Source organism: Camelina sativa, chromosome 7 (assembly GCF_030686135.1).
Source record: "Camelina sativa cultivar CO46 ecotype springtype chromosome 7, ASM3068613v1".
NCBI lineage: Eukaryota > Viridiplantae > Streptophyta > Magnoliopsida > Brassicales > Brassicaceae > Camelina > Camelina sativa.
In genome coordinates this window covers 22,547,633-22,573,180 of record NC_141886.1, presented here as the reverse complement: position 1 = coordinate 22,573,180, position 25,548 = coordinate 22,547,633, and the positions used below count along the sequence as shown (strand labels likewise).

The 25,548-nt window shown below is 33.6% G+C and overlaps 4 protein-coding genes and 1 pseudogene across 8 annotated transcripts; 1 reads left to right on the top strand and 4 right to left on the bottom strand.

The window, feature by feature from the left end:
• Window positions 1–19: 19 nt before the first annotated feature.
• Window positions 20–3,056, bottom strand: LOC104701656 (uncharacterized). 5 transcript variants are annotated; one of them, XR_015562233.1, is made up of 11 exons: window positions 2,846–3,014; window positions 2,506–2,619; window positions 2,280–2,398; window positions 2,147–2,196; window positions 1,955–2,055; window positions 1,772–1,859; window positions 1,426–1,550; window positions 1,034–1,205; window positions 851–925; window positions 649–762; window positions 20–285 (listed from the first exon to the last, which is right to left on the bottom strand). XR_015562233.1 is itself a non-coding variant. In XM_087459143.1 (11 exons), the coding sequence occupies exons 6-11, from the start codon at window positions 1,793–1,795 to the stop codon at window positions 193–195; spliced, it is 579 nt and encodes a 192-aa protein (XP_087315269.1). In that variant the 5' UTR covers window positions 1,796–1,859; window positions 1,955–2,055; window positions 2,147–2,196; window positions 2,280–2,398; window positions 2,506–2,619; window positions 2,727–3,056; the 3' UTR covers window positions 20–192. The 5 variants fall into 5 exon arrangements, 4 of the variants coding, with proteins under 4 accessions (XP_087315269.1, XP_010415689.2, XP_010415690.2 ...); XM_087459143.1 differs by having other exon boundaries at window positions 1,426–1,526; window positions 2,727–3,056; XM_010417387.3 differs by having other exon boundaries at window positions 1,426–1,534; window positions 2,846–3,028.
• A 9,889-nt stretch (window positions 3,057–12,945) lies between these two features.
• LOC147941588 (uncharacterized) lies at window positions 12,946–13,634 on the bottom strand. Its single transcript, XM_087458580.1, has 2 exons — window positions 13,385–13,634; window positions 12,946–13,268 (listed from the first exon to the last, which is right to left on the bottom strand). Exons 1-2 carry the CDS (start codon window positions 13,632–13,634, stop codon window positions 12,946–12,948), a joined length of 573 nt encoding a protein of 190 aa, XP_087314706.1.
• Window positions 13,635–14,587: 953 nt separating this feature from the next.
• Window positions 14,588–17,381, top strand: LOC104701655 (formin-like protein 8). The gene is made up of 2 exons (XM_010417386.2): window positions 14,588–15,861; window positions 15,939–17,381. The coding sequence occupies exons 1-2, from the start codon at window positions 14,831–14,833 to the stop codon at window positions 17,230–17,232; spliced, it is 2,325 nt and encodes a 774-aa protein (XP_010415688.2). The 5' UTR covers window positions 14,588–14,830; the 3' UTR covers window positions 17,233–17,381.
• Window positions 17,382–19,754: 2,373 nt separating this feature from the next.
• Window positions 19,755–20,800, bottom strand: LOC104704794 (uncharacterized). Its single transcript, XM_010420826.1, has 3 exons — window positions 20,484–20,800; window positions 20,158–20,378; window positions 19,755–19,810 (listed from the first exon to the last, which is right to left on the bottom strand). Exons 1-3 carry the CDS (start codon window positions 20,798–20,800, stop codon window positions 19,755–19,757), a joined length of 594 nt encoding a protein of 197 aa, XP_010419128.1.
• Window positions 20,801–23,600: 2,800 nt separating this feature from the next.
• LOC104704793 (uncharacterized) lies at window positions 23,601–24,292 on the bottom strand (annotated as a pseudogene).
• Window positions 24,293–25,548: the final 1,256 nt, after the last annotated feature.

Sequence of the window (25,548 nt, the reverse complement as noted above, 5' to 3'; positions counted from 1 at the left end):
ATACTATTGGATATTTGGATGGGATAAAAAATGTTCACCTAAGAATTAAAAGACTACAATGATTGTATGCAATGCACTTTGATGGTCCTATCCACATAGATAACTACAACAACCAAAACAAAATGATGTGACATGGTACTACATTTATTGAATAGATAATGTTTGGTCAAATGCATTAATTTTGTAGAGTTTTTACATTGCGAAGATGAAGCAGTTTGAGTAGCAAGGGATCAACAGAGGACTCTCCTCCACTGCCATCGGCTGTCTAAATGGATTCAACTCAATCTGCATTTCAAGGATACATCATTATTCCATACATATCAACATGGTTCTGAAGAATTACACAAGAAATAAGTATATATTTTCTAAGCAGAAAACATCATTTTCCAACAAAGGTTTGATTGGAGAACTCGACATGAGTGTGTGTGTCTATGTGTGTGGCCCCAGAGATGATTTGTCAGATAATGAAAAAGTGATGTTTCTGTCTCCTCCAACTTCATTATATAGTATATGTGTCGACTCTCTATTCTACTTATACAGTTTTGATGAGACATAAGCCTGACCATATGCAGGAGGAAACCACACAACAAAAAAGACATAGATTTGAAAAAAGTTGGATAGGATAATAAACCTATAAGCTAGACTTACAGGTAATGATAGAGGTTGTCCTGTGATTGTTTTAATGCAACAAGCCGCCAAATGACAAGCTTCTTCACAGTAATCAGTGAATACAGCTGGGACTTTTATCTCCTTTATCAGTTCCTGAAATTTACTCACATGAATGAATAACAAATATAAAAAATGACGTTCCTGCGGAAGATTGAAGATCATCAGCTACTGAAAAACGTACAATAGTTGGCAACCAACTTGGATATGCAGCGACACCAGCGTTTGGAGCAATCACTATGTGAGGAGGAGGTGAATCCTGCCCAGACAAGAAGGTCAATCAATCCAAGGTCCAATAAAATGGATATGACATTTGAGAACACTATTGTAGGTTACTGTTTTCCCCTAGACTAGTAGAAATGCATACCTTTGTTATGTCACTGTAACGATCATGGTAAAATCCTCTATGGAGCTGTAACGACACAGCTGAAGACAAGGCAGATTCTTTACCGGGATTGGGAATTTCGCTTGAATACTTACATTCGCATTCTTCTTCCATGCAACGGGAGTATCTGCTAAGCGAGACCATCTCTCCATCCCTGTTCACCAAGAGAGCAAAAAGAAAACGATTCATCATATTTATGCCAATACATACAAAGAAAATCAGCTACAATATTGCCGTTGAACAAGCTTAAAGAACTCTAATGAAAAGTGGTAAAAAGCAAAACATATCTTGTGATGTAATTTACTTTGCCTAAGCTAAAAATATAACGAGTGCTATACAAAACAATTAAACAGATTGTGGACGACAGGACTCACATTCGTTGTGGAACGTCAGGTCCAACAAGCTCTATGCGTATGCGAAAACCAGGGAAGAGAGCTAGCAGCTCAGCGAAGACACCAAGTTGGCCAAGCTCTTTCTGAGGCCCTTCAGAAGCTCAAAACTATCAGCAAACCATGAATCAGAATTTATACCATATTTGCTATAATGCATCTTTTGAAATATGTATATGATTTCCATATGCCAAGAATAAGGTACTAACTACACTAGAATTAAGGAAATGGAGGTGATTAGCAAAAAAACTGCAACAAAGAGACACAAGACGGCAACCTCAAAGAGAATACAGTTCCAAAAAAGGCAGAAGAGTTACAGAGTGAAACATACCAAGATAATGTATACGAAGTTCATAACTTATTTGGGGAGTCAAATTTCCCATCCCAATGGCTTGAAGTGCATGATATATCGTAAGTGGCTGAAGTATAAGCAAGCTCTATTAGTCAATAGTTTGAAAACCTCAAGCATTCTAGTGATACTAGCAATCACATCAATCATTACAAGAAACGTTACCCAGTGGAGAAGTAGAGCTACAGGAGAATCTAGAGGTATCTTTCTCCACTCGAAATAGTCCGTCCAACTACAAAGCTGTTTTGTAACTTGACATAAAGGGCCTGTGTGATCCCAAATCATAATTTTACAATTATATAAATAAAATAAAATCTTTCAGTAAAACCATAAACATAGAATTTAAGTGAAGCATACCACGACATGGACACGAAGAGCTCGGCAGATGCCAACCTTCATTATTAAAACTGTAAGAACAAGATAGTAATCAGCTCAATTTACAAATGGTTTAAAACCAAAAACGTAATGAGAAAACATAAGCAATCAAAACCTATGATAAGACGAAAAAGAAGCAGAGGCTCCACAGTTACACTCATACATCCACATTCCAACATGATGTAAATCCCTTTTGCTGAGAAACGAGCACCTGCTCTCCTGTTTTCGACTAACCTAAGAAAAAATAAACGAAAACAAAAAAACAGAAACTTTGAGCTAAAATGTTCATACCAAAAAGGCATTAGATTCCTCAATATCATCCATAAGTTATCATCATAAACCTGAACCGTAGCTTCTTCTGTAAATGTGAATGGGAAATCATTCAACAGATCAACACGACACATTTGCTCTTCTAATCTCTCACACTCTTCCTTGTGATAGCTCCAATGTGAAGTCTACAACCAAATCAAAGATCCACAAAACTTAACAATGAACCTATTGATCAAAGGATTGAACTTTTATGTAAAAAAATTCGTGCGTTTATTAAGTCTTAACTACAAACCTATTTAACTAGCTTACAAGAGAACGATCAAATCACCACTTCTTTGTTTCTCCAGAACCGATTAGGTCGATGAAGAAGAACAAGGCTTAGAGAGAGAGAGTAAGCAGAAGTTACAAAACCTGATGAGAGACGGAGCAATACGCCACAGCACCACACTGGCCACACCTCCGTGTCGGTGGACCAACGCACCGCGTCGCAAAGCCACGCGCGGCACACTCCATTCGCCGCCGGCGACCAAGACAACCGCCGTTTCTTTCCCAGAACGGAAATATGAAAGAATCTCGAGAACACTTTCGACTTAAGGCCCATTTTGTTCTCATCGTAAGGCCCATTTTGTTCTAAACGTAAGGCCCATTATTTAACAGAATCGCCATTTCAATTGCCGCGTGAAGAGAGTTTTTTTGCTTTAACACCGTGTCCTTTTTAAAGCTTAAAATTGATATTAACTTAGGTGTTAGATTGGTTCTCCCGTTATCTCCTGCAAATGCTGCATTTGCGGATGGTAGCGGTTGCTAGCGATTGATGTCAATCACACAAACTGCTTTTAATCGTTCTCAATCGCTCCCAACCGCTCTCAACCATTGAATTCCTGAGAGTGCTTCTTGCAAGCGTTTGCGGTTGCAGACGATTGCGGTTAGAATTTTTTTTTAATAAAAAACAAATCAAAAATACTAAAATGTTTTTTTCTCATGTCTTCAACCTAACCATTGTACCCATTAAAAATGAGTGAAAATGAAGTACAAATACGATTGAGGAGATTAGAAAATAAACAATTACAATAAAATAAGATTCCAATTAACAAAAAACTGGAAAACATGATGTAAAACTATTGGCACATCGCACATAAATTCAAAAAAATCTAAATAAATATAATATTTCATCATAAGTTTAAGAAAATAAGATTATTTGTGAAAATATTAAAACAAATCACTAATGACTCTTTTTAACTCTTTTATAATTAATTTACCTTGGTCTTGTAATTCAATGTGAGGAATTTATTGAGTGTGTGAGATTTAGCAGAGAACATCTATAATCTAAAGCATATGTTTTGTCATTTATCACATTACTTGATAAATTTTGGCTGAAAATCCAAATCCATAAAGTAATAAGTGTTTCAATATGAAGTTTATTTATTTTTTAAATAATTATTTTAGTATTTTTAATGATTTTTAATTATAAATCAAATTTAATAAAGTTTTTGGTGTTTTAAACATTTATATAATTATATATTACATTTATTATGTTTTAACCGCTAATGCAACCGTTAGTCAACCAGTCGTAAAACTCCCGCAAATGCACCCATTTTAAAACGTTAAACCCGTCATTCAAAACGCTTAATAACGCTTGAAATCGCAGCAATCTCCCGCAGCTGCAACCGCAAATGCTGCGTTTGAACCAGTTAAGCCCTTAATAATAATATAATAATTATGAATATTTAAACATATTAAAAAAAATTAATATTGCATAATAGATAAATAACGGGAAAGTTTTGAATCGATATTACTAAAAAGTTAAAATATCATTAATTTAATACTTTAATACATGTTAAATTTTCATTTTTATTATATTTTAATAACATCAATATAAAACATATCAAATCAAACTAATTTAATTAAGATTATGTTAAACAAAAATTGTTCTGCGATATATCGCCATTATACTGCGGTTCAAATCCTAGTAATTAGTATATAAAGACAGTAATATGCTTAGATTCAAAAGATTGATACAATATATATATATATATATATATATATATATATATATATATATATCATACAAAATCCTATTATTTAATTTTATTGTGGGTTTATTCCTAAAAACCGAAATATATCTTAACATTTTGGAGTACATTTTTGTGTCATCCTCTCTTATCTTTGTATCCAAACAAGTCCCAACTAAATTCTCTACAATCCTTACAACCAAACACAATCATTTCCTAATATGCTAATATTAATTTCCTAAAATCTATTAACCTAATTTAAATCAATATGTTAGATTAAAATATAATTCTCCTTTCACTTTTATTTAATCTTATAATTAATTATTTAAATTACTATTTAATTCATAATGTTAATAAAATTTTAGATTTTTTTTAAGCATATGATGTGATTTGAATTTTTATAAACAAATATATATTTTAAAAATTGTTTAGGATTTTGTAACCAAAAAAATATATTCTAATATAGATTATTTTATATTTGAGTTATTTTAATATATAATGAATATTTACACTTAATTCCTATATTAGTTGAAACGAGAAACTATATTGAAGATATGGTATAATATTCGGGTTATAACAAAAGCCAATAAAATCCATAATAATTATCAATATACAAGCATATTTGTTAACATGGATAAAGACACAGATACGCATTCATAACGATTTCAATCACAAAATCCGATTTTGGTAAGATATTTTTAAATAAAGAAAAGAATTAAGCGGTTTTAGTACTAAACATTAATCATGAAATCCTAATTTAGTAAAGATTTCTCCCATTTCTTAGCTAAAGATCGAGAAAATATAGGAAACATAAAATTTGCTAAACTAACATTCCTTATCTAAATATGTTAGGCTTGCTCACCAATTTTCTCTCGATTTGCAATCATACCTAACTGGCATCATCAAAGATCTCTATAAAAAAACTATCAATAGAAGGTAGAAAAATCATCTGAGCAAACACAATTTACTTATAGCAATCCATAATAAACTTTAAGATTTCAGTGGCTGCCTCAAATGCTTACCTAAGAGATTGGTGTTAGTGCAAGTGATTGGTGTTAGCCGATGAAAAAGCAGATCTCTGTCAACACTTTATTTCTGTTTTCTCATGTATACATATATCATTATATGTTTATGTATCAATTAACTACTAATAGCACTTCTTGCTTTCTTAAAAACTTAGGGGTTTTTAGGTTTTTTTTTATAATTATTTATTCTCAACAAAGAGACAAGATTGGAAAACCAACAACTAATGTGGTGTTTAAAGATGTCTTTCAGAATCTGGAGAACAAAGATGTTGAATAAACATATTTCTACTTAAAACTTTTCTTTCTCTTCGTATATTGAGTTTGTACAGAAAAGTAGAAGTAAGAGAATGTTAGACGATTTCTTAATTAACTATGTCTTTGTCAACCAAACTTCGTCTTATTTAACTCTTTCATCCATTTTATGTTAATAATAAAGTTAGATTATTGAACTTTTACAAAAACTAATATCGTGATTTTTTTTTGGACAAAACGTTACAAAATCGATTGAGATATCTATTTCAATATCAACCTCTTATTCACATAAATCGAAGAGATAAAAATTTAAAAATCAATCTATTTTACATCCAGAACAATATCTTGATTTTACCTCTAGAAGTAAAATCAATTTGTGATTCCGATTGTTCCACGGTGTACTCGGCTCTCTTTGTTTGGACAAATGAAGAGTTTTCAATTATAATACTCTATATTATCATATTTTTTATATTGTTAATTCTCTTGCATTAAGTTTCTCTCCTTCCCTTTTTAAAAATAAAAATAAAAATACTTTTAATAAACAACTATTTTCACACTTCATGGTAACTTCGTGTTATAAGGATATACAAAAAATCTCTTCAAATTAAAACATTACCTAACATTAAAATATAGTCCTTCACATACTATTATTTTCAAATTACTAACAATTACTTCAAAATTATGAAAAAAACATATTTATCTGCCGAACTCAAACAAAATTATACACTACAGCTAAACAATTATAATTAACAATTTATTTAAATACCGCTATATCTTTTAATTATACCAGATATAATAGTTTTATAATTTTCGAAAACTTAAAATATTATAAACATTCAAACTTACAAAAATGTGTAAAATATCATCTGGGTGATATAATGGAATGGATTTGGATCAATATTCATATAGTTTTAAATAATTTAATATGGTACTACCACACGAGTAAATAATTTTGTTTGATGATATTTTACGTAAGACTCACATATATTTAATAAAATATACTGTTAATTATTACAAAACACCAATATATATATATATATATATACAATAACAATGTAATATTTATATTAAACCCCAATCTACTTCAAATACAAAATTATAAAAATTAGATATAATAATAAAATGAAAAACATAAAAATTGTCCCGTGGTGTACCACGGGGTAAATCCTAGTTAGAATGATAATATAGTAAACACAAGAAAGACAAAATAACTATAAAAAAAAAAGAAAAAAAAATCAACTTCTTAGATAATTAATTTTTAAAATGATGAAAAACGCTCATTTTTTAAGCCATGTAAATCGATGTCCTTGCGGTATAAAATTTTTGTTCAAATAAATACCATCAGTTCTAGCAATCCATGTGCGTGTTTGACCACATCGTTTGCTAGCAGCACCTCTGTATGCTCTCCATATGCTCTGATGATACTCCATTTTTGGACCTTGCTTCAAGTGACAAGCCCATACTATTCTTTTGGAATGTACCTCTTCAAATTCAAATGTGAATGACTAGTTGAATTTCGCATCGCGTGGACCCATTTTTTTGTTTTGGTTGGATGTGCAGTCGACTTTGAGAATGCTACCACGACCGAGTTCGTTTCGTAGTTTTAAAGTGTTTAGGGCGCAGCCAGAGCCTCCACATCGTTGCAGCTGACTATTAGAATTACTACACACAAAAAGTTCTCACCTTTAAAAGCTCATATCCTTGCAGGAGAAAAGATATGATTATTGGATAAGTCGTATATGGTTCTCCGCATGATCCAAGTAAGTTTCTAATTTCTTGAGAAATTATATGAAAAACAATTCCTCATGAATTTCGGGTTTGAGAGTTGAGAGATGGTGTAGGCCTCGTTCTATTCGATGTCTTCTTCATCCTGTTTCATATAACGACAAGTGACATTAGTTTCATATTTTAATAAACAATGCATAAAAATAATGAGAATTAAGCTTGGACACTTTGGGATCAAAGTGATACACTAAATTTGGGATCGAGTTTTTTTTTTTTGTGTGTTTGAATAATTCAAGTGGTATATTAGATCTTGAGTAGAGGTTTGTATTTATAGAACTAATGGAGTCAGTTTGGTGAAATGGTATAATTCTAGAATGTGCTTATTTACGATGAGATATGGTAAATATATTTTAAACATAAATTCTTAATTTTCAAATCCGTGTTAGTTGCTAAAGTTTAGAAGATGCCAATAATTAGTTAATACAATTTTAAAAGTTACTATAATTTAGCTATAATATATTTAAAACTTACTGAAATGTGTAGATTCGAAATATATCATCGGCGTTAAATTTGCATAATTATTTATTTGTTTGGCAATCTAAAATATTTTGAACTACATGTTAGGTAATAAATCCATTGATTCGAGTTTTTGATTATTTTTTTTTCAAAAATTGAATGAAGAAATAAGTTTTCTGTTTACTCGCTCCACTTTTTATGGTTTACAGATTTGATTATAAGCTTATTTCCTAATCTAACGTGCACATATTCGTATTTATTATTTGAATTTGCTTACAGGTTTGGCAAATACAAACTGTTTGGATACTCATGCATGATATCCAAGATCCGAATGATGTAATCCCCAAACATTTAGGGTCCGCGTGTTTTGACCTCTTTAGTTTACCACTTTGCCCTCTCTATATTTATTTATATTGAGATTTTTTTTGGGTCCAATTTATATTGAGATTACGCTCTAAATTATATTTCCTTATATGTTAACTTAGGGAAGACTCCATCTCACGTAGGTTTTACTTACACTGAACCTCTTTCTAAAATGGAGTTTCTCAAAAACTAACATACAGTATTAACTTTGTATTGTTGAAAAATAAGGTATTTTATTATAACTTTTTGTATTGTCGAAAATCTTCTAAGAATATTTTTTTTTTAAATTGTTTAAAAAATTTGTTGTTTACAAAATTAAGGGCAAAACAAGAGTTAACATTATATAAAAGAATAATTGAAAAATTATAATCAAGAAATGTATGTGTATCAATATAGACCCAAAAGAAAATTGTCCTTTATTTTCAATATCTCCAAAAAAGTTTTACTTTGCTAAAAAAACTATGCGCCAACAGATTACGTGAGTTTGCATAAAAGATAGTACTAATAGAATTCTGATCAATTTACTAATGATTATGATTACTTATTATATATGAAGACCATTAGTGTTGTTGACGCAATTGCTATATACTACCATTAGTATAGTAGTATATATATAGTAGCAAATAGCAATATATTTTATTAGTTGAGAAATTAGAATGGTAGAGTTGACTTGTTGAGTTTTTTTCCATTGTATTCCTACTTTTCTTAGACGAGTATGTTACCGCGTTCAACATTTAAAGTTAGACGGCCGGCCATAGCTTAATACTATAAGATTCTTTTGAAAGTTACCAGACCTTTTTGTTTTACAAGTTTATAGTTATAATTGTAAAACAGGATATAGAATTGTAAAATGTTTTCCGTTGTCTTATTCATTCATCATCTCCACGCTAAATTTTACCAAAACATACACACAAAATATACATCAAATATATATTCAAATATTCTCTAACATCCCCCTCCCCTTAAGTTGGAGCGTACGGATTGTAAACGCCCAACTTGATCACCATTGATTGAAACTCATTCTGGCCCAACGACTTAGTGAAAATATCTGCTAACTGAGCTGTAGTATGCACCTTCTTGGTTCTTATTGTCCCATTCATGATCGCATCTCTCACGCAATGACAGTCAACTTCCACATGCTTGGTGCGTTCATGAAAGACGGGGTTCGCAGCGATATGTAGTGCGGCCTGATTATCGCAGTGTAATGCTATAGGCTCCGTTTGATTCACTCCAAAATATTTCAGCAATGCTTTCAACCACTGCAGTTCACATACCGTTAGAGCCATGGACCGATACTCGGACTCAGCAAAAGATCGAGACGTGACATTCTGTTTTTTCGTTTTCCATGACACCGGAGAATCTCCAAGAGTAATAAACCAACCACCAACTGATTTACAAGACACAGGACACCCAGCATAATCAGCATCACACCAACCAACTAATTTTAAAGTGGAACTAGACTTCAACAAAATACCTTGTCCTGGGGTGCCTTTCAAATACTGAACCACTCGAAACGCACTCAGCCAATGATCATTGCGAGGTGCATTCATAAATTGTGACAACACATTCACGGCATACGCCAAATCAGGTCGTGTTGCTAACAAGTAGAGCAACCGACCCACCAACCGTCTATACTTTTCAAGATCAGCCATAAGTGGTTCTTTAGAAAGACCAAGCTTATGTTGTTGCTCTAAAGGGGTAATAACAAGCTGTGCTCCCAACAAACCTGCCTCATTGATGATATCAAGAGTGTATTTTCTTTGACATAAGAAAATACCTTCTTTGCTTCTAGCAACTTCGATGCCTAAAAAATATCTCAAAGGACCCAGATCTTTCATGTGAAAGCATTCACCCAAATAACCTTTGAACTTGCTAATCTCGGCCGAATCATTTCCACCAATGATCAAATCATCGACATACACAAGAATATATATCTCCGAACTTCCTCGACACAGATGAAACATAGAATAATCTGCTCGAGACTGACAAAAACCATACTCGAGAAGAGCTCCACGCAGCTTTACCAACACCGTGGTGATTGTTTCAAGCCGTAAATCGATTTCTTCAGCTTACACACCATGTTCTTGCCCCCTGTTCGAAATCCCGGTGGCAATGTCATATACACCTCTTCGTCTAGATCTACATGCAGGAAGGCATTATGCACATCCATCTTGTTCTTTGCCGCAACGATCTCCAAAAAAATTCGAACAGTTGACATCTTGATAACAGGTGCAAAGGTCTCAGTGTAACCGACCCCTTCCTTTTGTCTATTTCCAAGTGCCACTTATCGAGCTTTGAACCTCTCAATTGTACCATCAGACTTGTATTTGATTTTGAACACCCATTTACAACCGATAGTCTTCTTGCCTGGAGGAAGCTCTGTCAGATCAAACGTGTTGTTAACTTCCATTGCATCAACTTCACTGGTCATGGGAACATGCCAATGCTTATCCACTACCGCTTCTCGAAACGTTGTCGGTTCCGTATTCTCACTAACCATGGCGTGGAAGGCAAGAAACGGAGCAGAAATTTTTTTGGCATCGAGATAGTCGGACAATGGGTACAAACTGTTGTCATCGGACTCAACCTGAATGATAGTGTTCATCACATAGTCTCGAAACTTACTAGGCAGTTTTGTTTATCGCAATCCAGGCCCGAGTCGTTCCACCGGTTCAAGATTTTCTGATTCACTTTCTGCACTTTATTCATCATCGAGAATATCAACCGTCTCCTCTTCTTGTTCTTCTCAATTTTCCTCTGTTTCAGTATTAAGATGATCCTCCTCTGTTTCAGTATTAGGATGACCCTCCTCTGTTTCAGCCTGGTCAATCGTACTTTCTTGTTCAACATGATTATTTCGCAACACCAAAGATTCTTCTAAGACTCGTTCGACATCTTCTTCTTCATCCCAGCCAAAATCTGAAATGTCATCTTCTTCTCTCATGCGAACCGTTGTCTCACAGCTCATCGGAAAAGTATTCTCAACAAAGACCACATCTCTTGATACAAACATCTCTTCGGTCTCCAAATCAAACATATTCCATCCCTTTTTCCCAAAAGGATAGCCCAAGAAGACGCATCTTCTACTCCGAGCCTCGAATTTGTCTCCTCCACGACGTTGTTTGTGTGCAAAAGCTAAACAACCAAAGACCTTTAAGTTCTCGTATGTTGGAGCTATGTTATAGATAAGCTCATACGGAGTTTTCCCTTTCAGCAACCGTGACGGAGTGCGATTTATCAGGTACGCAGCGGTCAATACACTCTCTCCCCAAAAATTGGCCGACAGCAAGGACTGAAACAACAACGCACGAGCCACGTTGAGGATATGACGATGTTTTCTTTCTTCTCTCCCATTTTGTTGTGGTGTGCCAACACAAGATGTTTGGTGTATGATTCCCATTCTTTGGAACTCAGACGCAAGACACATAAACTCCGTACCATTGTCACTTCTCACAACCTTGATATCCTTGTTAAATTGTCTTGACACTAGTGCCACAAAATTCATCAAAGTTTCTTTGACCTGTGACTTCTCTCGCAACAAATATACCCAAACTCCTCTCAAGAAGTCATCCACAATGGTCAAAAAAAAATGAGAGTTGCACAAAGTTGGACGTCGATATGGTCCCCATAAATCAACGTGTATCATATCAAAAACTCCATCACTTTTATTATCACTTGTATGAAAAACTTCACGGCAATGTTTAGCCTTACTACAAGTATCACAAACTGAAAAATCCTTATTCTTAGGACCAACAACTGGAAGTAAATCAAAAACACCATTAGAAGGATGCCCAAGCCTTTGATGCCAAAGATCTTCAGCTCCGACTTTATTCAAATGAAAAACTTGAAACTCTTGCAAACGACGGATAAAGTAAAGACCATCCTTAAGTTCTCCTGCTCCAGCCACACTCCTCGTTATACGGTCCTGAATCACACACCCCTTATTAGCAATCTGCATAACCACATCGAGATCCGCAACTAGTTGTGACACAGATATCAAATTGCATTTCAGCTCTGGCACAAACAACACATTTTTCAGCTCAAAATCATCATTAAATCTCACTGTTCCCTTTTCTTTTGCGAAACTATTCTTTCCATTTGGCAACCCTATGGTACACGGCAAAATATACTTTTGATCCAACAACAAATCACTAAACCCTGTCATGTGATTTGTAGCTCCTGTATCTAATACCCAATCGAATAAGAGAGACTTACCACTGAGACGAGGTGTGTTTCCCTTACTGCTCTCAAGGAGTTTCACGAGTGTTCCCCATTGCTCGTTTGTTAGGCCTGTGTAGCTACTCCTCTCTGCTTCCATACTTGTCTCAGCTCCATCTTGTGCCACCATAATGTTTGCACGAGCCATGCCTCCATGTCCTCTCCCTATTCCTTGACGTCCACCACCTCTCGCAAATCCTCCATTGCCTTGAGGTCGCTCAGTCCACCACTCCGGATATCCGATCACTTGAAAACAAGTATCGGGTGTATGTCCAGTTTTCTTACATACCAAACACACCATCTTTCCTTTTTCTTCCTTACCAGTCAAGGAACTTCCTCCTCGAACTGCGAACGCCATTTGAGTATTCTTTTGTTCCCTTCCTCTCATGACTGTGTTGACTCACTCCACTGACTTCACCTTCGAGTACACCTGGTTCATGTTCGGAAGCGGATCTGTGCTGATGATCGATGTCCTCACTCCTCCATATAAAGTCGTGTCAAGTCCAAGAAGGAATTGATGAATTCGATCATCCTCTCTTTTCTTCTCCAGTTCGACATTAATGTTGCAAGTACATCTTCCACACTTGCAAGATATCACCTTGTCGTAATTAGCCAAGTCTTCCCACAACATCTGCAGCTTCCCAAAGTATTCAATCACGCTTAGATTTCCTTGGCGACAATGAGCAAGTTCCGCCTCAATCTCCTGAATTCTTGGTCCATTCCCTTCAGAAAATCGATATTTTATCTCTGTCCAAAGTTCCTTCGGATCTTCCTTGTTTGCCAGTGTTCTTCTCACTTTTGGATCGATCGTGTTGAGGATCCAAAGTGCCACCATTGACTTTGCCGATTGCCAATCTTCATATCTGCTTCATCTTCATCTAGTTTTGATATGGTTCCATCAACAAAACCATACTTCTTCTTGACTCGCAATGCAGTCTGCACTGCCTGAGCCCATTCATCGAAGTTATCTCCGTTGAATTGAACTTGCGCTATGATCGCGCCAGGATTCTCCGTTGGTGCCAATTGGAACGCTGAGACAACCGCCTTCGAACCCTCTGTTTTCATGATCGTCTTTGCCTCTTCTGACATCTTTCAAATATTCAAATTCTCTTGCCAATTGGTTCTGATACCATGTAAAACAGAGTATAGAATTGTAGAATGTTTTCTGTTGTCTTATTCATTCGTCGTCTCTCAAATATATACACATACAAAAAGATCTAGTTACCAAACTAAGGAGATTGCATCTTATCAATACTGACTTATTCTCCACGCTAAATCTTACCAAAACGTAAACACAAAATATACATCAAATATGTACTCAAATATTCTCTAACAATAATGTTCCATACATTTTGATTATGATTAACATTTTAGCATTACCATAAATTTTATTCATATTTTGTGTAGCAATGGTGATGATCCACTATCATTTGATTTCATTCCCTATTCCTTTGACCGACTGAGATTACGTTGTTAATTATACACGTATAATTTTTATTATCCGTTGAGTTTTTAAGGAATCTTATTAATTCGTTCGGTATTCGATATTTGTTGGTTCGTAGAATTGAATTTCCCGATATATATATATATATATATATATATATATATATATTTTCCGATATTTGTCATTGTTATGATTAACGTTTCCAAGTTCCAAAACATTGCAACTAAACTTTTTGCCGATATCATAAAATGTGAATTCATTTAATTGCCATAGAACTTTGCACTCTTCTTCCAAGTTAATCACTGAAACCGTATCTTAAAATGGGAATGTGTTTTTGACTTCCAAGGCTTCAAAATATTTCTAGAAAGCACAAAAAAAATATAGCAATACGCCAATACCACTACTTTTTGGACAGAGTCAACGATAACATCAACCGCACCAGCTCCATTAATAAGTCCATCTTCACGAAAACGAGTATAACTAAATTACCTAAAACGCCCTTTTATTTTCACGTATTGTTGAATAAGTCAATCCCATTAACAAGGGTATTTTAGTCATATTTGTAAATAGAACCGACCCGGGAAGAAGTAGAAGAAGAAGAACAGATCAACTAATCTCTGCTTCAACTAAACATTATTACCAAAACCTCCAAATTCCCAAATATATTAAAACACCTACCAAATTACGAATTTATATACTTTTTTAATTTACTTAAACTAACCTTCCGTTTTAAGTTCCTGAGATCTTTGGGGAGTGATTTAAAAATAAATAAATAAATAAACAAAAACGTTACTTAAATGTGTTTCCTTATTGATCTCTCTGTAAATGAGCTAAATCGTTAATGGCTGCCATGTTCATCAAGAAACCATGGCCTTTTCCTCTTCATCTAACCCTAATTTTCTTCTTCTTCTTCCTCCTCATCGTCCCTTCCTTTTCTCAATTCGATTCTCCTCAAAATATCGAAACTTTCTTCCCAATTCCATCACTCTCCCCTGTTTCACCACCGCGTATATCACCGTCGTCAAACTCATCTCCGCCGTCGAATAATAACTCCTCATCTTCCGATAGAAGCACGATCATAAAAGCTGTCCTCATAACAGCAGCAAGCACCGTACTTGTAGCAGGAGTTTTCTTCTTCTGCCTCCAGAGAGGCGTCGTCGCCAGACGGAGAAGGAGAGACAGAGTCGGACCAGTAAGCGTCGAGAACAATCTACCTCCGTATCCTCGGACAACCGCAGCGTTGGCGACGACGACGAGTACGACTTTGGCTAGAGAAGGGTTCACGCGGTTTGGTGGTGTGAAAGGTTTGATACTCGATGAGAACGGTCTTGATGTGTTGTATTGGAGAAAGCTACAGAGTCAGAGAGAGAGAAGTGAAAGTTTCAAGAAACAGATCATCACCGGAGGAGAAGAAGAAGAAGACGAGAAAGAGGTCATCTATTACAAGAACAAGAAGAAAACAGAGCCCGTCACTGAGGTTCCTCTCCTTAGAGGAAGATCATCAACTTCTCACAGTGTAATCCATAACCAAGATCATCAGCCGCCGCTTCCACCGCCAATTCCGGTAAAACAGAGTGGACCAGCTCCACCGCCTCCACCACCGCCAATTCCGGTGAAACAGAGTGCACCAGTACCACCACCACCTCCTCCGATGAAGAAGGGTTCTTCGCCATCTCCACCGCCACCTCCGCCGGTGAAAAAGGTCGGAGCTTTATCATCATCAGCTTCGAGACCACCACCTGCGCCGGTTAAAGGATCAAGCGGAGGAGAGGGTTCGAAACAGGTAAAGCTGAAGCCTTTACATTGGGATAAAGTAAACCCTGATTCTGATCATTCAATGGTTTGGGACAAAATCGATCGTGGCTCATTCAGGTATGTATACACACTTACACAAATCTGTTCAATCAATTGAAAAAAAACCCTAATTTTTTTGGTTTTGTACTTCTCAGTTTCGACGGCGATTTAATGGAAGCTCTGTTCGGATACGTTGCCGTGGGGAAGAAATCACCAGAACACGGCGATGATAAAAACTCTAAATCATCATCACAAATCTTCATACTTGATCCGAGGAAGTCTCAAAACACAGTGATTGTACTCAAATCGTTAGGTATGACACGTGAAGAGCTTGTTGAAGCACTCATGGAAGGAAACGATTTCGTGCCTGACACGCTTGAGAGGTTAGCTAGAATAGCTCCGACCAAAGAAGAACAATCAGCGATTCTTGAATTCGACGGCGACACGACAAAGCTTGCAGATGCTGAATCGTTCCTGTTTCATCTTCTTAAATCAGTGCCAACCGCGTTTACGAGACTAAACGCGTTTCTCTTCAGAGCTAATTACTATCCTGAGATGGCTCACCATGGTAAGTGTCTACAGACTTTGGATTTAGCTTGTAAAGAGCTAAGATCTCGTGGCTTGTTCGTGAAGCTTTTGGAGGCGATACTTAAAGCTGGTAACAGAATGAACGCGGGAACCGCGAGAGGAAACGCACAAGCGTTTAATCTAACCGCGCTTTTGAAACTTTCGGATGTTAAAAGCGTTGATGGAAAGACTACTCTGCTTAACTTTGTGGTTGAGGAAGTGGTTAGATCAGAAGGGAAACGTTGCGTTTTGAATAGAAGAAGCCATAGTTTAACACGAAGCGGTAGTAGTAACAGCAATGGTGGTAACAACAGTGCTCAGGTTATGTCTAAAGAAGAGCAAGAGAAAGAGTACTTGAAGCTTGGTTTACCAGTTGTTGGAGGGTTGAGCTCTGAGTTTTCAAACGTGAAGAAAGCTGCTAGTGTAGACTACGACACCGTCGTTGCAACTTGCTCGGCGCTTGCGGTTAGAGCGAAAGATGCGAGAACGGTGATTGGAGAATGTGAAGAAGATGGAGGAGAAGGAGGGAGGTTTGTGAAGAAGATGATGACTTTTCTTGTGACAGTAGAGGACGAAGTGAAAAAGGCGAAACACGAAGAGAGGAAAGTGATGGAGCTAGTGAAGCGTACAACGGATTATTACCAAGCAGGAGCTATTACAAAAGGGAAGAGTCCTCTTCATCTGTTTGTTATTGTTAGAGAGTTTCTTGCCATGGTTGATAAAGCATGCTTAGAGATTATGAGGAACATGCAGAGGAGGAAGATTGAGAGTTCAGTATCGCCTACTTCACAGCGGAATGCGGTGAAGTTCCCTGTTTTGCCTTTGAATTTCATGTCGGACAGAGCTAGGAGTGATTCGGGTGGGTCGGATTCTGATATGTGAGTGTCTAGATTTGTTAATTTGTAAATAGTAGGATCATTTTGAGTATTGATTGTCACTGAAAGGTATTGAATTGTTGATAGATTTGAGACAGTCCAAGGCATTGGACTTGAGTATAGTTTGTTCCATATAAGTAAACAATTTTTCTTGAAGTTCTTTTTACATATATGTTTATGAACTGTTTGATGACTGTAAATGTGAAAGTGAGCATTATAATATTACACACTAGTAAATAGTCTGAACTTAATTAGCTAGCTTTATTGAATTTAGCTAGTTCTAAGGTTTTCTCATTTGGAGTGTTCATGTTGGAGATTACTTGTGAAAGAAGACCCGTTGAGCCACGAGGATCACCGAGTGAGATGGTTTTGACTGATTGGGTACTAGACTGTTGGGACAATGGAGATATAGTGCAGGTAGTTGATGAGAGGCTAGGGCACAGGTGTGTTGAGGAACAAGTAACTTTGGTTTTGAAACTGGGATTGCTTTGCTCACATCCAGTGGCATCCCAAGCATGTGCATGTCAAGCGTGAACCAATTACTAAACGGTGTATACTCTCCTTCATAACTTGCTAGATCTTGTAAATGCTCGCATAATCGATGGAGGATTTGATGCATTAGGTGAATCAACCGAGTCTAGTGGACGTGACGGAATCGTTTCTCTCTAGTGGACGTTAACTAATGATCAATTTTATATTGTAGAGTTGAGATCGTAGAAAGAGAATGAAATGGTTGTTCCTATGTTTCCATTAGTAGTAACTAGTAAGTAGTAACAATCGAATCATCTATACTATTAAAGCAAGAATACTCCTAAATTCAAAATGGACCATGACTTTTTGTTTTGGTAGGTTTTTCATTAAAAATGATTAGAGAATCACTTAATTTAATTTAATTAACCTATAGTTTCGATTTTGACAAATAACCAATATACCCTCGGTCGATCAATCAAAATTTTGTGGGTCGGGATGCGGATCCAAAATTACCCGAGAACAGAAGGAAAAAAATCCGCGGATCTGTTTGTACACTAGATTAATCATTTTCGGATCCTAAATATTATTTGATTCAAGAATAGTTATTTTCGTTACCAAACAGAGGTGTAATCCCTATAAATAAGGATTAACTACTTTCATACTTAATCCCTATAATTATTACGAATATTAATAATAATAAAAAATCTTTAATACTTATCGATTGTGATTTTGTTGCTTCCAAAATAATCAATAGATTAATTACGAAATTGTATATATATGTAAACTTATTTGATTTGCTTTTATATTGTGAGATATTTACGGAAACAACAAATCAACTTAATACAATTAAATAAAAACAAATCATCATTTAGTTTAGATTTTTCAGTATTTCCTTAACGAAATTGTAGTAATTAATTATGATTAGTATAGATGGAAATAATAAAAAAACGCAGAAATTATATATAAGTAAAGTTGTAAACAAATTTACAGAAAAGGTGTGTATATCCCATATCGACTAAATATTTTGGAATATGGTTCATAATCATTATAAATATATGACTAATATGTTTTGAGCATAAATGAGCAGGAAACTTGATTTATCAGGTATCCAAATTTAACAGTTTAATTTAGTTCTATATTTGAGCATATTTAAACTTTTAAAAAGTAAAGATATTATAATATATTTACGTTTTTAAAAAAGTTTAAGATATTATAAATATTTAAATTTTTATAGAATGTTTAAATTAATATAAACATTTGAATTTCGTTGAAAGTTTAAAATATTATTATATATTTTAAGTCTATAAAATATTTAAGTAATATTAATATTTTTACTATTACAAATTTTAAAATATATAAAAAGTTTGTGTTAAACCCGTTAAAAAAGGTATTTTTCTCAAACTATAAATTAAATTGGTGTTTCTACAAAACTGATGAGATTTGATATATCAAATATTAACTTCTAAATAATGACTTAAATATACCTAATCTCACTATAAACACAATTGTTTCCTAACCATTGAATATCTCAGACTAAAATTTAACAAGTAACTTCTCCTCTTTTGACGACAAACCAAAATAAAGAAAAACTCATTCTCTTACAAAACTATTATCCAATATTGCGGTGTGTCTATCCTCTTACAAAACTACTATCCGATATTGCAGAGTGTCTATTCTCTTACAAAACTACTATCCAATATTGTGGTGTGTCTATTTTCGTGAAAAGCTACTATCTACAAACTACTTACTCTATTAGGATTTCCTATTTACTGTATAACCCCAAATATACAAATAAACACTATATAAACAAAGAAAATAAGTCAAAATAAAAAATTACATTACAAAAATACAAATTACAAAAAAAGTAACTAACAAAAATATATAATCCTGTGCTACAGCACGAGGTATCACCTAGTATTATATTAAATCTCGGATATCAAATAAACAAATTTATTTTTGTTTTAGAACATATCCACAACTAGTTTCATCGAAAAGGTTTTCACCATACAAAAGCAAAAGTAAATCGAATCTTAAAGACTTCACAAGAATATAACTCAATCAAAAATTAGTGCAAGTAGGGTTGTTCCAAAACTTAGTGGCCTTGGTTTCAGAACCTGGCTCGAACCGCAACGTGGTTTCATCACACACATAGCTCACAAATTATGTATGTATAAATTAAACAAGGTTGCGTCTTTGTTTCTGTTAATAGTGACAATCGAAACATCTTATATTAAATCTAGGAAATTGAATAAGCAAATTACTGTATAATGGTAGATAATCAAGTTATAAAACAAATTAAATATTTGTCAATTAACTTAAATAACTCTTTTCAGATAACCTAAAAAGTTGGTGAAGAAAAAGGAAAATCAAATCCATGCACGTAAAACCAACAAAAAATCTAGTCAAACATTAGTGCAGATAGGGATGTCGTTCCCAAACTTAGTGGCCTTGGTTTCAGAACCTGGCTCGAACCTTAACGTGATTTCATTACACACATAGCTTATAACTCCCCTCTTCCCTTTTCTACAATCCGTAAAAAACAACTTCGACCCAAACTTCACTTCCCTCTCATCTTTGATATCTTTGATAATATTTTCGCCAATCAAACCGCCGATATCTTCTTCAGAGATAGCTGCTGAAACCCTAAGTTGTTGAGGCGAGCCGGATTTGAGATCTTTGTACCTATATTACATGGAAGCGATTTCAATCAGGATAGTTCTTTAACAATTTTAAATAATACTAGATGATTGAGTTACAAATAGAATAAAAAGATATACTAGATATAACCTTTGTCCGGACGAGGTAACAAGAGTAATATTCTTGTAAAACAATGAAGCTTGAATGTCTCCTTGAAGACATATATAGTCATGGGGAAGGGTTCTAGGGACCCTTATCAACAAATCCCAATTTGCAGTGAGACGAATTTGTGTAATATTACGCACCGTAAAATCCATTGAAGCTATTTCTATATTCGGCACAGAACTTTCAAAGGTCACTGCAATATAAATTATTAAACTAATGAAACCAGCCACAAAACTAAAGAAGCAGACTACTCCGATCATGTCGTAGCAGCTGCCTCGTGAATTTGTTTCTGTGTCTCCCATTGTTCAACAATTGATTTAAATATCGAGAGAGGGTTAAGGTGGGAAGGTTTTTATATGTACTTGGATTATACCGGGCTAGAGGGTTACGATGGATTATATTAGATTTATTTACTATTTTGATATGAAGAAGATATATACTGTTTGTTATTTTGTAGATCTAAAAACAACTACACACATATTTATTAAATTTAAAAATAGTCAAATGATAAACTGATCTCTTAAACTTAATATTTGACTTTACAAAAGAAGATCTCTTTAACTTAACGTTTTAGTTTGTTTTAATTTTAGAAGCAATTTATTCACCTGACTACATATTTAACATAAATATGCAATAAAATTTTAACGGCATATACTTTTTATCATTTAGCTAATGTATCACCATATATTTTTAATATTTTGAATATAATTGGTTGCATGTTATTTTCCCTAATAACTTTTGTAAATCGTTTCTTAAATTCAATGTTTATATACTGAGTTGTATTTTAGTGGTTCTGTGTAATTTCTTTATATATATATATATATATATATACTAGAAGTAGACTCGAGATAACTTTATATAATTTTAACATATATTAGATTTATTAAAATATTTAAATTATTATATTTTGTGTTTCGATAAATTATCTTATGTTTGTTAATTATTTTGTTTTTAAATAAGTATTCTAAGTCACTTAAAATGAATGACGATTGATTAGTTAAGCGTTAAACTGAAATTTTTTGTGAATATGAAAGATTATTTTAAAATATTTAGTCTGTATCTCATAATATATAAAGCTCTTCATGTTTTGATGTATAATCAAGACGTACAAACATTTTTTACGTTAGAAAAAGAACATTGATTACGTATAAAATAAAATGCGGGTGAGCATGAACATTATGTTTTAGTTTGTCCGCTTTTAACATAATCTACAAAATATCAATATCTTCTAAAACCAGACATTTCCAAGAAGGGCGAGATAGTAGTTTGAATTTTTCGAATAACCTCTTCTTGACCCGAAACTCATGCTCTTCCTTCATTCTCTGTGTAATTAATTTCATTAATTAGATACTAAAGGTTGCATAAATAATTTTGATATTTATATATTATCAACATACTTTACACATGCTTAAAAGTTTTATTATTATAATTTGAATGTTTTAGCAATAATATATTTTAATCTTAATGAATTATACAAATGACTTCAAATGCATTTGTGTTCTAGAAGTAGATTTTTTTTTTTTGACAACAAGTAGAATTCTTTCTGTTTCTTGATGAATTGCATTTGGAAAAGAAAGTTCTCTGTTAGATATTTCTATATTTTTATCACGTACTTTATATTTATTGAACATACTAAATGCAAACTGAATTTTAGTTTAGAATTGAGTCAAAAAAGGTTATTAATATATATTGATATATTATTATATCAAATAAAAATTGCTTTTTTTTTTGTGTTATACTTTTCTGTTTTTTTTAAAATATATATATATATATATATATATATATATATATATATATATATGTTGTATTATACTCAAAATGACCAATGAAAAAGAGTAAAAACATATCATCGTATTATCGAGTTACTTTTTAAAGTGTTAACTGCATAACCTAAGAGACATAAAATAATTGTTCACCACATAATCCTTTTTTTTTCTTCTATGTTTTTATTTCTAAAATCATGTGATGGATGAAAGAAGAGATAACTCAAATCTTCCTACTTCTCCAAGACATTGTTCTTCTCTCTTTTTCCCTCCCTCTCTCTCTAGAATGCAATTGGGATTAGCTTAGGGGTGATTTTTGGATCTTTCGACTTGATAAACACGTGGTAGAAGTGAGTCTTGTTAAATGCGTATTGATGAAAGTGTCACATATGGTCAAATCCCATTGCCTTGCTCTGCTTGCGGGTAAGCACTATCATCACATCATCAACAATAGATCATGGCTAGGAAAAATAATGGAGCATATGAGAGAAAAAATAAGTGCATACATAATATAACCTAAAATATAATGTAGTGAAAAGAAATTAGATGTTAATTATATTTTAAGAAAATAAAAACTGAATTTGGAAGAATTACATGTCTTTGGAAACCCATATCATGAGATATATATCACCTAGACGTCCAAATCTTCCTGGACCCTAAACTATCGCAAAACCTTTTTCATCAGAAGTCATAACCTATAAATAAAATAAAGGACCATGGAAATGGTTATCAGAAAGAAAGGTAATAAATACATACAAACACAGTTGTAACGTTAAAGAACAAATTTAAAATATTAGTATTTGAAATAGTTAATATTTGTTTAAACTCATTTTCATGGGTAATACATAAAAACACACTTGTATAAAATATAGCATGGGTAATAAGTAGCATAAATATTGTGACTTAGATATAAAATCTATTAGGGTTTATGAATTATGATCTAAAACTAAAATTTTTATATTAAAAATTTATCATATGGATCAAAAGAAAAACAAATTACAAAATTGATATACAAAATAGGCATTCAAAACAACATTTACCAACATTTACAAGTGAGAATGTGTTATGTGCCTAAGACTTTCAAAATTTACATGTGCATAACCATATTTTACATGTTCACTTCTATATATGCTCCAAAATTTCGACTCAACTTATTTATTTCAAAACCTAGTTTCATCTAAGAGATCAAATAAAAATATATTATATTAAATCTAAGAGATCAAATAAAAATAATAATTTTGTTTTAGAACATCCACCACTAGTTTCATCGAAAAGGTTTTCACCAAAAGAAAAACAAACAAAGTAAATCGAATCTTTACAGAATTAAAATATAACTAAATTAAAAATTAGAGCAGATAGGGTTCTTCCCAAACTTAGTGGCGTTGGTCTCAGAACCTGGCTTGAACCGTAACGTAATTTCATCACACACATAGCTCAAAACTTCTGTCGTCCCTTTCTACAATCCGTAAGAAAGAACTGCGACCCAAACTTCACTTCCCTCTTCTTTTTGATATCTTTGGTAATGTTTTTTCCAATCAAACCGCCCACATCTTCTTCAGAGATAGAAGCCGAAACCTTAAGTAGTTGAGCTGATCCGTATTTGAGATCGTTGTACCTATATTACATGCAAGCGATTTCAATCAGAATAGTTCATTAACAATTTTAAACAATAGTACTAGAGAATTGAGCTACAAATTGAATAAAAAATTATTATATAACCTTTGTGCGGACGAGGTAACAAGAGTAATATTCTTGTAAAACAGCGAAGCTTGAATGTCTCCTTGAAGACATATATAGAGATCAGGAAGGTTACTAGGGACCCTTATCAATAAATCCCAATTTGCACTGAGACGAGTTTTTGTAATATTACGCAGTGTGAAATCCATAGAAGCTATTTCTATATTCGGCACAGGGTAATCAGGAGTTTCTTGGTTCACTGCATAAAAGATAGAACCCATAAAAGCTATGAAACAGGCGACAGAAATAAGGAAGCAGGCTAATTCGATCATGTCGTCGTAGGAGCCACGTGAATTTTTTTTCTGTGTCTCCCATTGTGCAATGATTGATTAAAAAGAGATGGTTAATATGGAGAAGGTTTTTATATATGTATTTTAGTAGTGATATATATAGAGTCAATAATGATACGAACAAAAAAAAAACATGGAGATAATAATGAATGAGCTACACAATATTCAGTACAATCCTAAGTAGAATTTGGATATAAACTACTAATATAAAAATAAAATAAAATAATAAATATGAATTCTTTTTTAACAGAAAAAATAAAGAGATATATTTTAATAACTAGAATGTTGGTACTCGCCGCTTTGGTGATTGAATCATAGACCGAAGCGAAGCCAGAAGATCAGATATAGAGATGGATACTGCTAAAAAGAGAGACTTCGGAGATATTTTTGGTTAAGTTTAAATTCAATATGATTAAACACAATATATAATGGTTGAATAACTTTGTAATTAAAAATACTTAGTTGTTCAAACTTAGTAGTAAATTCTTTGATGTCCGTTGGAAGTTTTTGACAGATATATTTTCTCAAACGTTCTAGAACCAACGGACTCTGTTTGCCGAAAATCCATCGGTTTTAGCCTTTTCAGATGGATTTTTGACGGTTTATGTGTCAATTATAGAATTTGCATGTTTTCTCGTAGTAATTAGTTTAAAAACTTATAACTTAAGAACAAAGGATCCACTACAAGAATATAAGACGATAACTGACGGAATTACTGACGGTACTAATCCGTCGATAATTACCGACGTTTTACCGACGAATATCTGACAGAAGATTAGTTTGTCGGTTGTTCGTCGGAAAATTACTGACGGATAACATCCGTCGGTAATCCGTTAGTTTTTCTGACGAATTACCGATGGATATATAATTTTTATCGGTGATTTTTGATCTGTCGGTAATCTGTCAGAAAAAATCGACGGAAAACTGACGCATATAAACTTTTCGTCGGATTGTGTCAAAATTTGGTATGTATTTTTTGAATCCGTCGGTAATTCGTTAGAAATATCCGACGGATAACTGACGGTTTATATGTGGATAGTGTAAAATCTTCCTAACTTAGCTTCTTAATGCATTTTTTTTATAAGCAATGTATAAAAGATGAGTTTTCAATGCCTAACTACTCTTTTTTTAAACAACATTCTTGAAAATTTGTGTGTTTTATAGAAAAATAGGTTGTTTACTTAAAGTACTTATGGTGTGGTATTACATATAATGGGTAAGTATTTGCCATTTGTCTTTGAAATTTTTTTTTTTCTAATT

Excerpts from the sequence above, each read along its gene's own strand:
- LOC104701656 (XM_010417387.3), bottom strand. The coding sequence starts at position 2,947 with ATGGAGTGTGCCGCGCGTGGCTTTGCGACGCGGTGCGTTGGTCCACCG. Across the intron at positions 2,399-2,505 it reads CAGAAGAAGCTACGGTTCAG|GTTAGTCGAAAACAGGAGAG; the intron begins GTTTATGATGAT and ends ATTTTTTCTTAG. Across the intron at positions 286-648 it reads GACAACCTCTATCATTACCT|ATTGAGTTGAATCCATTTAG; the intron begins GTAAGTCTAGCT and ends CTTGAAATGCAG.
- LOC104701655 (XM_010417386.2), top strand. The coding sequence starts at position 14,831 with ATGGCTGCCATGTTCATCAAGAAACCATGGCCTTTTCCTCTTCATCTA. Across the intron at positions 15,862-15,938 it reads ATCGATCGTGGCTCATTCAG|TTTCGACGGCGATTTAATGG; the intron begins GTATGTATACAC and ends TGTACTTCTCAG.
- LOC147941588 (XM_087458580.1), bottom strand. The coding sequence starts at position 13,634 with ATGTCAGAAGAGGCAAAGACGATCATGAAAACAGAGGGTTCGAAGGCG. Across the intron at positions 13,269-13,384 it reads GAAGATTGGCAATCGGCAAA|GGAATGGACCAAGAATTCAG; the intron begins GTCAATGGTGGC and ends GATTTTCTGAAG.
- LOC104704794 (XM_010420826.1), bottom strand. The coding sequence starts at position 20,800 with ATGGGAGACACAGAAACAAATTCACGAGGCAGCTGCTACGACATGATC. Across the intron at positions 20,379-20,483 it reads GTTACCTCGTCCGGACAAAG|GTACAAAGATCTCAAATCCG; the intron begins GTTATATCTAGT and ends CATGTAATATAG. Across the intron at positions 19,811-20,157 it reads CACGTTAAGGTTCGAGCCAG|GTTCTGAAACCAAGGCCACT; the intron begins GTTCTGAAACCA and ends GGTTCGAGCCAG.